The sequence below is a fragment of the Anneissia japonica genome, unplaced genomic scaffold (genome assembly GCF_011630105.1).
Source record: "Anneissia japonica isolate Jap-2015-1 unplaced genomic scaffold, ASM1163010v1 scaffold2969_len165980_cov149, whole genome shotgun sequence".
Taxonomy (NCBI): Eukaryota; Metazoa; Echinodermata; class Crinoidea; order Comatulida; family Comatulidae; genus Anneissia; species Anneissia japonica.
Genome location: NW_022717699.1, coordinates 95280 through 107375, shown reverse-complemented (window position 1 = coordinate 107375; position 12096 = coordinate 95280). Strand labels below are relative to the sequence as shown.

Sequence of the window (12096 nt, the reverse complement as noted above, 5' to 3'; positions counted from 1 at the left end):
TATCTTTTGAGAGACATATGATACACAAGGTAAAACTTAGAGCCGTATACTGAGTACCATTCGGCCAAACCCCGGAAGTATTAACTTTTGCCTTCTGGTGAAGACGATCGTTTAGAACAGCATATAATAAATTTAACAAATGGCTCTTTGATGTGTTTTATTAAATTTTGTATGTACTAAATGCTGAATAACTACATATTGTAACAATTCATTCATAGCTATAAGTTTTTAAAGAAAAAAATGCAAGAATCAAGGACCACCTATTAGGGATTTTGTTCTAGCCTGGATGGAAGTTTAGATGTAAAACTCATGGTCTGGATTAAATTGTATGTTTTAACACAAAACGGGCACGAGACCTAACACTCAGCTACCTCGGTTAATTATACCAAATTTTTCGCTACCCAAAATCACAGTTTACTGCAATACTGGCGACCCCATAATGTCAACTTGCGTACTACCATTCCAAACATGCTCACGTAATGTTTCCCAACCATAATAGGTCATATGCTAGGCTACTGTGGTTTACTGGTGTGGGTTCAGTGGTGGCTCAATTGTAGCATATACTTTTAGAGGAGTAAAGCTGTGTCTGACAAAAAGTGGTGACGAAGGGGTCACGCTTCCTGTTGCCTAGAAAAATGGGCAATTTTGGGTCAATTATTAAACAAGAATTTTCAAAGTGGCACGTACAGTTTAAAAGCATTGGCGTAACAGCTAAGAGCTCTCATCGGCCAAAGCCGAGGGCCTCAGTCCTTAGGGTACCCCATAATAATTGTCAGTATATTTCCCCAAACAGGGTCTTTTTATTCCTCACGTGGCCCCTCCCCATCAGCCTCTGTTTCTATTTTCCTAGTAGCCTCGAGTTATTTACAACACATGATCCAAAAGTAGAGGAATTTTCAGCGCCCATCACTTTTTAGACGGTAATTTAATATTTTGCATGAATGTAGCCTGCTTAAAACAAAAGGAAAAAAGATCTTATGAAATAATTTGGTGTATATAAACAATTTTTCCCCCCAGAATCTTCACTAATAGGCATAGAATCGTCATTAATATTCTCGTCCGTAGTGGTAACTGCAACGCCTGGACCAGCAATTGAAACGGAAGAAACTGGGAATGTTACAGAAGCTGATTCAGGCGTCAATCAGCCTCAAGTGGGCGAACGTAAGTATATGAAGATGAACTTACAACTTCAGCCTGGCACTCCCTGCGAGGCGATTCTAAGCAAATACGCTGCGCAACGCCAGGACGGAACGCAACGGATCGGCTCCCACCGACAAGAAGGTGCAGACGGCAGAATCATGATGGAGTTATGCAAGCCTAAGTCAACTAAAAAGTTGTAATAAAAATCTTTTCCAATACACATTCAAAACACTGATACCCAGTACATCTGAGATACTCTCTTGACACTATCAGTTAATCCATCTTCATTGTAATTGTATTTATAATTATATTTGATTTTCTTGTGATACCAACTGTCGAATAGCATTTTATATAACAGGATATTATTAGAAATTGCATGGACTCAATTGGGATTCGGACCCAAGTCCAGGGGTGGCGCCACCGGGGGGCCGGGGTCACCGCGTCGGGGGAAGCGCCACCGCTCCCCCCCCCCCGGTCGGGCAAATCCTGACGCCACCCCTGCCCAAGTCCTCCGATTGATATTCTGTTTGGCGTAGAACCTTAGTGTTCAATCGCAATGCATATAATACATTTTTCTAAAAAAATGGTCATCTCATAAAAACTTTAATGGGCAATAACTTTTATTAAATTTAGAATGAAAGCTAAACTAAAAATTTAAAAATTGTTTATTTTCTTTCAATATTATTTTCAAATAGAAGTTAGAAGGTGAAACCATTTTTTTTTTCTACATCTTTTATATGCTCGTAAATTTCTGCAAGGAAATGTAAAGATTTTTGTAGTAAGTAAAACTCAGTAAATCATTAAATACAAGTTTTCATTAACTGAAACTTGAGAAATTAAAAACAGTACGCAATGTGGTTATTTCAAATGAGAAATTCAAGTTTTGATTGTACGTTATTGTTGAGGATTATTTTAATTTGTTTTTATGTATTAGTTTATCTTTTAGTGTCGAAAAATATTTTACCGTATGCTTATAGGCCTATTTAATCATAAACATTTCTGGAATTCACTTTTATTATTCAGGGTAGATGAATTTGTTATTCTCTTTATGATCGCCCTGCTCACGATGAGCTCCGGGATCCTTCAAGAAAGAGTAACTGTATGGTCCCACCCTGGGTTAGGCGAAGTAAATCTTTTATAAATCAATAAAACAAAACTAAAAAAATATATAAATCATTATTATGAAATACAAAGGTAACCGAAATACATTTATGTAGCATAATTATGTAGTATAACAGTAAATCTTGGCTCTTAAGGTAAACACCAGCAGTGATTTTTTTTTTTTGTCAACGGACCCCGTTAATGACGGCCATGTCTTCCGAAAAATAACAGTAACAGTTTAAACATTGTCGTTATTTAAAATTACGATATATTAAAAGTAACAATAATTTTAATTATTTGTAGTGGAGCCAACCGTTAAGGCAATGACTACAGCGGAGGTCTGTGAGACCGCCTGTCCTCTGGAATACAATCCTGTGTGCGGCAATGATGGTGTAACATATCCGTCCGAGTGTGTTTTCAACGCAATTGTATGCAAGAGCAAAGACAAGACGGCGGCGATTTTGCATACTGGAAGCTGTGAGAGCAATGTTACTACGCAGAGGCCATTCATTCCATAAACTCTATGGCTGTCAAGTAAGAAAATAAGTTTCCATAACAAAAATGTTACTATCTCATTATAGGATAATACTACTACTGCTACTACTAGCGATAGCAGTGGCTTAACAATGGGGCTGGGGGTATGTGGCTTTCTGAGATTTGGTGGGGGGGGGGCTTTTGGGTCCCGATCGTCAACTCTATTGTGTAATCTTAGATGTTAGATGTCCTCATTGTTTAATTATGTCTTTCATTGCATCCTAAATGTTTTAACGAATAAAAAAAATTATATGACATTAGTGGCGAATCCAGGAATGTTTAATAGGGCCCAGGAAGAGACTTTCACTGATAAAGGGTCATTACCACCCCAACCCCAACATGGTTGAAAATATGTTACCAAGTCACTCTAAGTGGCCTGAAATGGCACTCACAGATTTAAAATCCTGGGGCCCTTTTAATTTGCCACAGGATTAGGCCTATAATATGATTCGATGTCAGGGACAAATTATGGTGTTATATATCAGCAAAGTCCTTTTGGATCAGGGTGCTAGATCGAGGACCATGTGGTCGGGGGGGGGGGGCATGTGAACCGCCGCATGAGAGCGCAGGCGTTACGCCACTGAGCGATAGCGATAACGCTCTTGATAAAGGAAGCGATAATAATAACAGCAGCAACAGCATCAAGCAACAGAATTACTATCACCACCAAATACAAAAACAACAGCAGCAGCAGCAGCAGTAGCAACTACAACACCAGTACCAGTACAACACCACCAGCAACGACAACAACAGCGACACCAGCAACAGCAGCACCAACAACAACAGCAACAGCACCAGCAAAACAACACCAGCAACAACAACACCAGCATCAGCAGCAACATCAACAGCACCAACACCAACACAACAAAGAACAGCAACAAGAGCATCAGCAACAACAACAACAGCAACACCAGCAACCACACCCCCAGCAATTACACCACCAGCAACTACACCCCTAGCAACAACAATAGCACCAGCAACAGCGGCAGCAGCAACAACATTCCATTTAATTTCTTTAGGCACGAGCCAAGGATCGCCAATAAGTGAAGTTAATCACTGTCCTAAATGGCATATACTGTACATTAAACAACAGTGGACTTAATGGAGCAGTACTCCGAGTGACCCTTACTCTTCTCGAAGGATGTACTGGGTTCTTTAAAGTGCACACGAGCCAAATGAGTACACTGGGCCTACGGTTTAAAGCCATTATCCGAGAAGACTTGTTCCACTATCGGAACCATTGGCGAGTGAGCTGTTCAAACCAGCGCCGATGTTAGAGCTGAAGGTTACGGTGCCCCTGACTTAACCGCTCGGCCAATTAACTCGCCTGCATCAACAGCATCAATAACAACAACAACAATAATAATAATAAATCTAATAATTGTAGTAACGACCAGAAGGCGACGAGGGCAATGATGATAAAATTTATTGACAATGATCATAATTTAATTATCATTCAGTAGGTCAATTCACCACCTAATTATAAAGGGTATTTGTTATTCACAGGTTCAGTACTGTATAACAGGCAGAGATGCGAGGTCATCACATATTGTACGACATAGCATTCACGGCAGGCCAACTCAATGAATACACGTTTCTACATCTAACTACAGGATCAACCGATTGAGAAAATAATTGTTTTAAGAAGTTATATAATGTGCTGGAATACTGTTATATAAATCATGAGTGACTTTCAACTAGCATTGTAACATTTTTCCCTTTGTTGTTATAGAGAAAATAAAAAAATATTTGTTTACATCACAGTTTGTTGATGGGTTTTATTACTGATTCTGTGTAGCAGATCGATGACCATCTCTCAAAATATCTCGGAAGTGGTCCAGCGGAGAGGCCCCAGAAACTGTTACGATTTAAGCCCTGTTTATACTTCAACGATAACGATAACGATAAAAAAAAAAAAACTAAAAAGCAATTGTTCATATAGAAAATCAAAGAAGTTTTTACACTAGAACGATTCGATAACGATTTATCAGTTATGCGATAACATATTTTGACAAATCAAATCAGATGACGTCATAATCATGGAAAAACATTAAAATCCTAGTAGTAGCAACGATTTTATCGTTTCTCCATGATTATGACGTCATCTGATTTGATTTGTTAAAATATTGTGTTATTGTTTACACGATAAATCGTTATCGAATCGTCCTAGTGTAAAAACTTCTCTTTTTCCTTTGTTTTCTGTATGAACAATCGCTTTTTAGCTTTTTATCGTTATCGTTGAAGTATAAACACACCTTTGGGGTTTTGAAGGTTTATTTATCCGATTTCTCTACTAATGTAGAAAATACATATATTTGTTTTCTTTCCTTCAGTCAAAAAGTGACTTAATTCATCCCGGCCCGATCATATCCCTGGCAGAGTCTAATATAATAATGGAGTCCCGACGAGGCCTCGCCAACCTCGAAACCAACAGGAACAGTAGAGGGTGACCGATGAAGAGGGTTGAATTCTGAATAGTGAAATCGTACTCACCTGCGTGTTTAATCACGTTATAATAATTGATGTTATTGTTCTTAGACTTATCAGTGGCGGATTCAAGGGTGGGCTCAGCTGGCCCGGGACCCCTAAAAAAAAGAAACTTTTTTTCAAATTGTAAGTCTGCGAGCCATCTAGAGGTGCCATAATAGTGAATCTTCTCACCTCAGCCCAACCACGGTAGGATTGAGGTGGTATAGGCCCTCCATCTGCCAAAGTCCCTCCTTAGACCCCCTCTATTTCAAATACCTGGATCCCCACTACTTATTATGAGATTAATAAATAAGTAATTAATGAATAGAATATTAAAATATGAAGCCCCCACGCCCCCATCGGCCAAAGCTCGTCGGGCAATCGGACCAAAAAAATAATTAATAAAAATAGGTCTAGTTTTACCATCGCAGCTATGTCCAGCCATCTAGAAGTACCATTTTTGTTTTTAATCTCTTTTTGGGAGGAGGGGGAAACCCCTACCATACCCACCCCCGGATCGGGCCTTCGGCTATAGTTACACCCATAAATACTTAGCCCCCCATCCCCCAGTCGGACATATTATCCCCCTCCCCCTATAAATTATATCCTAGAGCCGCCACTTCACTTGCTGCATTTAGAATAGCGATACTCACTCGAATCTGTCCTCGATGTGTGCGAGCGCTTGGAGAATCGACGCTGAGAGTCGGTCCACACTGAAGACGACCCGTCCAGTGGTGGCGCAAGCGGGAGGGGCAGGGGGAATTTTCCCACACGTCGGGTGGGAAACAATAATAATTTGCCTATCCAAATAACGCTATTTTGATTACCAATAACTAATATTGTGGTCTAAAAGCACAATTAAGACCAAATTAAGCCATAAAAACTCTCCCTATGAACCCTAACCATTTGCCCGAGGACCCTTCCCCGTCGGACACGTCGGACTCCTTGTCAGTTTCTGGCACCACCGCTGGACCCGTCGTGATCTCTATGTAAACCAGTTAGTACAGTATTGACACTTTATAACCCGATTTTTTGTAGACTACGAAAGCCCATTAGTGCTAATAAAGTATATGTTCAGTAATCCGTAATAACGAATTACTAATTCGTAATTACGAATTAGTAATCCGTAATAACGAATTAACTAATTCGTTATTACGGATTAGTAATCTCGCATATATAAGAGCGCTTAATAAATATTCCAATTATTATTATTATTATTATTATTATTATTATTATTATTATTATTGTGGCCATTTTTCGAGGACCAAGGTTTCTCTGCTGATTTGGCATCACTAGGGTATAAATAAAAAAATTGAGCGGGAGGGGGGTACATGTTTCAAAAACCTATGATAACAGCCATTTTTTAATTTAAGATGGCTGCCGTCATTATCGAAAATTAAATGTTCCACTGTATAATTCCATTTCTTCTCGTTGAAAAATAGTAAAATTGATGTTTAACTTGTGTTATTGGGCTTTCTGAGTCGAATAATCATAGTTAGTAATCATAAAGCAAATTAGTAATATTTCTTGTTCATACTCGAAATCAGCGAAGAGGAAGTTTCTCCAGCATTGAGGGCGTGATATAAGTACAGTTATCAACCTATTCTTTTTGTTCCAAATAGAATCAACGATATCTTAACGTTATTACGCCACACCATACTGTACCTGGCGAGGTGGTGTGTAGGTGAAGTCGCTGATGGGGATGAAGCTTTCAGAAAATGTGGTTCGTTCTCCACTCCAATGGTTTCATAAGAGCATCATAAGAGCATTCGAACAAAAAATCTTATTCAATTGGTGTATTATTGATCTGCCAGAAGCTCCTGGCGGTACGACTAAAGTAACCTAGTCTTTGGAAGCATTTTGCAAGAGGTCCGTTCGACCATTATAGGAAGAGCGGAGGGATGTGCGCTTAACAAATTTTGAAAATATGGCACCCTAGACAGTGGCACAACTAGTTTCCGAGGGGACCTGGATCGACAGTACATAGGCCTATGTAAATTGGTCGAGGCCGAACAGGACAGTAACGGTTAATTCTGAAAGTAGGAATAGGCCTACCTGGACACAGAAGGTAGTAGCCTGACTCAAAATATTGACCAAATCACAATTCGTACAGTCTATTTTAACTCATGTGAATAAGACAAATTGTTCAAAACAATTGTTCAAAATATAATTTCTAATTATTGCCAAAAATAGATGAGTTTCTTATTTTCTCTGAATAAATAAAGTGCAAGGAACACGAATACATAATACAATGAATAACGCTGACTGTCTATATTTACACGACATGCAGGGTACTGTGCTCTTTTTTTTTTTTCCTTTCTTTTTCTTTCCCCTTCTTTCTCTTTCCCTCCCTCTTCCCTCTTTCTTTTCTCTTCTTACCCAGGTGTCTTAATTACTTTTAAGTTCTTCAAAATTCAAGGTTTTCCCCTCTTGAAAACGGTCAGGTAATTGTTTCCTATTGTTATTACAGTAAATAGGCCTTATGTGTGTATAGGCCTACATACATAAAAAAAAAATTAAAAAAAAAATGAGTAGTTGCATACGATTTTCTTCCATGAGATGAATCCCAAAAAGAAAGGGAGGGGGGTGTATACATACATAAAAAAAAAATGAATAGTTTCATACGATTTTCTTCCATGAGATGAATCCCAAAAAGAAAGGGGGGTCCGGTGGTCTTTGGAAAATTTTAATTCCTAGAAGGCGGGAAATGAGTTTTCCTGATATCTGAGGTGTCTTTTAATTACTTTTAAGTTCTTCAAAATTCAAGGTTTCCCCTTTGAAAATTATTATAATGAATCAATGAACCCAAAGAAAAAAGGGAGGTTCAGGTTCTTCCCGGGAAAATGTTGATTTCTAAATGGTGGGCAATCAGCTTTCCCGACTTCTGAAGTATCTCTTAGCGAATTCAATTTAAGTTCTTCAAAATTCAATGTTTTCCCCTCTTAAACAGGTATTTTTTTCCCATTGTTATTACAGTAGATAGGCCTTATTTGTGTATACATACACAAAAAATTGAGTAGTTGCATACGATTTTTTCCCCATGAATCGATAAATCTCAAAATGAAAGGGGTCCAGGGGTTCCCCCAGGAAGAATTTGATGATTCTAGAAGGCGGAAAATGAGCTTTCCCGACTTCTGAGGTGTCCTGACTTATGTGGTGTCTTTTAATGACTTTTAAATTCTTCAAAATTGAAGGACCCCCTCTTAAAAATTATTCAATTAATCAAAGAAACTCTAAAGATAAAGGGGGTACGGGTTCCCCCCCCCCTTGAAAATTTCGATATCTAGATGGCGGGAGATGAGCTTTCCTGACTTCTGAAATGTCTTTTAATGACTTTTAAAGTTCTTCAAAATTCAAGGTTTTCCCCTCTTGAAAAAGGTCAGGTAAATTTTGCTCATTTTTTATTTTATGTTTGTGTGTATACATACATAAACAAATGAGTAGTTGCATGCATTTTCTTTTTTCCATAAATCGATAAATCCCAAAAAGAAAGGGTGGTCCGGGTGTTCTCCCCCGGGAAAATGTTGATTCCTAGATGGCGGGAAATGAGCATTCCCGACATTTGAATTTTATTTTCTTAAAAATTCTAATTTTCTAATTGCAAAAAAAAACCAAAAAAAAAACAAAACAGCTCACCGGTCCTGAAAAGGTAGGTCTAGAATTCTTTTCTTTTTCCCCCTTTTTTGTTGCCCAAGGGAGGGGGTCAGGACCCATGACCCCCTCCCCCAGATCCGCCAATGTGAATTGCGAGAAAATGTAACTCGGTCGGGTACCGGATAAACATTCTCTTTCCCATCTTTCTCCTCCTTCTTCCCTCCTTCTTTTTTTGCATTTCCGATCATACAAAAATCTCAAGATATTATATATTTTTTTGCCAAAAAGTGGGGGGGGCAGCCCCCGGCCCCCGCTTCCACCGGACATGTGTCAAAGCACCAAAAACAAAGTCGCCATAAAAATACAAAATGATATAAAAAAATAAATGTCTAAAGATTAAAAATACATAAAATTACATAAAAAATCCAGTTTCACATATTAAATATTGAAGATTATATTAAAGGTAGAAATGTTATATTTAATTAAAAATATCAAATAGGAGAGAATGGCAAATAACAGACACCAACTAAAAAAAATTAATTTTGACAATGTTTAGAGGTATAAATATATAATTACAATTAGCTATGTATAAAATGTTGGGGGTTGGGGTCACCACACAAGGCTTATGTAGATGGAGCCGGCCCTGATTACTTGCTATTTTGGTTGCCAGCTATTTTGGGGTATCACAGATGCCATATTAATTACATAATTTGTTCACATTAGGCATGCTGCCCCTTGCTGGGGAAGGGTAAAGGTTCTACAATTGCCAGTTGCTATTTTCGGGCATCCCAAAATCATACTTTTAGACCACAATATTGGGGAATAGCAATCACACTAATGTCTTTGATTTGGATTTGAATATTAATTTAGCCCGATGACTTCGTCATGGTGTCGAACGAGGGGTGGTGGGGGACGTCCAGATTTGTAACTGGTGGGTGACCCAACAATATCAACAATTCCAATGCGATGAAAAGCAACAATAACTAGATTAAAATCAATTCCAAACATACGCTACAACCAGAATCATCGAATTTTTGTCCAGCTTTTTAGTCCACGTACGTCAATCGGAGGATATGGCTTTGCTCTCTGGAAGTATTTACTATTTTATAAGACTAAATATAGAAACCCAAATCTATAATCTATACCAAATCAAAACTGCTTATTTTTCTTGGGGCTTTCCCTGCACGCTTAGCGGGGCCATTATTTTGTCTTGATTATTGATTAGACTCACTTTACTTTAGTACATATTACTGTCTCTATCACTCAAAATCATTACCATCATCATCATCGTCGACGTCATCGGCATCGACGTCATCATCATCATCATTATTATTTCATTTTTTTTTCCTGAGCATCCAGGTGAACAAAGTTTCCGCAGTATGACCCCTGAACCCCTATAATACTAACCACATTAAACCACTCTTACAAAAAAGCTGGATAGCCGTTGAATGTTAGTGCTCTGTCTTTATCACCGGTTAGATCTGTACATGGAGGTACCTACATGGTCTACCTGACATATATTTATTGACTAAAATTAGAGTTTAATCGCTATCAGGTCTACCAGAAGAAAAAAACAGGATTTAATTAAAAGATTTTAACAGTTCAAGTTATAGTACAACTGACCTGAGCGAAAATAATTAATTATGCTTCAGACTGAATTCGTGTAAAGTGTAAATTAAATTGCATCAGCAGTATGTTTTTACAGTTATAATCATTGTTATTCTTGTATTCGTGTTTGTTGTACTTTATATTTATATTCATATTCCTCTCCTGGACCTCACAATATAGTTCAACCTTGTTTCATTTCCATGTGTATATATTGTTATATTCATATTTGATAATGTGTGATGTTTTCGATTTATATTGTTTGTTATAAACTCAAAGAAACAAATCTCGTATATATGTACTACTGTATGTATGACGAAAATCTTGAATCTTGAATCTTGATTTATTCATTGAGAAATAAGCAACTTTATACAATACATTTTGAACAATATATCATTTTCGCAGTAGACCTACATTTGTCTTATTCCCATGATTTAAAATAGCCTTACGAATTGTAATTTGGTCAATGCTACCACATTCTGTGTCCAAATAAAGCATTTTTAACCTGGGTACTTTTCTGTGCTTACTCTTTAGCATTATACACAGGGTTATAGGCATTTGTTATCTCTCTTTTTTTCTTGAGTCATACCAGTAAGAACATGATGCCTTGTAAGGTCATACTCTTTAAAAAATCTACCTAAGTGAGGGTACCTCATGAACATTACAAATCCTCAAGTCAGCTATGGGATTATAATGCCTCGAAACTTTGAAAATTAAATATTATGATAGTGTACATTGGGAGCAAATATTTTAATATAGATAAATTTAGTAAAAGTACGATATACAGTATGGTACTACATAGTTTTATGACAATAAAGTACCGGTAGCTATATTTAGGTGCCATATTTTCAAAATTTGCTCACCTCAGCCCTAAACAGTGGGGCAGAGGTGGATATAAACTCTATAGTCCCCACTAACTTTAAACATTTGCCGCCATTAGACAGGATGGGGAGGGGTGGTAGTGGCTATACAGGTTTGTCAGTATATTTCCAACATAAACACTATCTCCGTGTTTAATTTTATTTCTTATTGGGGTGGGGCTAACGACCCTACACATTGTCATCATCTATTTCCGGGCATTCAGAATTGCACAAAAGTTGTTTAACAACCATGGTTTAGGAGGCTATAGTTGATGCTCTAAGACTCTTAACATTTTTACAACCAAATTTGTTAAGTCGCCCACCTCCCGCTCTGACTATATTATGGCTGGACCATGCAAAATGCTTTCAATCGCTATGTTTTTACGGAGAGCTTGGTTGCAGTTGCAGTGGCGTATCTAGGAGTCTTGAAATTGGGTTGTTGATAGAGGGCGCGAAGGTGAAGTTGGTGAAGTGAGGGGAGGGGGTTGGGGCTCGATGGTCAGTTGAGGGGCGCTAATTCGCAAAATAAGGTGATATTATGTGATTTTTAAATACTTGATCGTGGATTTTTTTGGGGCGGGGGCGACTGGGGGTGCGAGTATTTTTTTAGGGTGTGCTCCCCCGCCCCTCCGCGCACCACTAGATACGCCACTGCTTGGTGGTCACCAATTAACGAAAAGATTTCTAACTTTAGCAGGCTAACTTCAATGAGCACATTTAGTTGGCCCAAGCTACTACTGTAGCTGTGATACAACTTAATTGGGATCCAAACAAGAAAGTTAAAATATAAATT

At 38.1% G+C, this 12096-nt stretch overlaps 1 protein-coding gene across 1 annotated transcript in view; it reads left to right on the top strand.

Annotated features, from left to right (window-relative positions):
* Nucleotides 1-4538, top strand: part of LOC117110362 — an 8458-nt gene extending 3920 nt beyond the window's left edge. Inside the window, exons 4-6 of the mRNA XM_033253059.1 lie at nt 1018-1161; nt 2545-2775; nt 4282-4538. Of these exons, the coding sequence (XP_033108950.1) occupies nt 1018-1161; nt 2545-2759 (359 nt within the window). The 3' untranslated portion in view covers nt 2760-2775; nt 4282-4538. The remainder of the gene's footprint in view (nt 1-1017; nt 1162-2544; nt 2776-4281) is intronic.
* Nucleotides 4539-12096: the final 7558 nt, after the last annotated feature.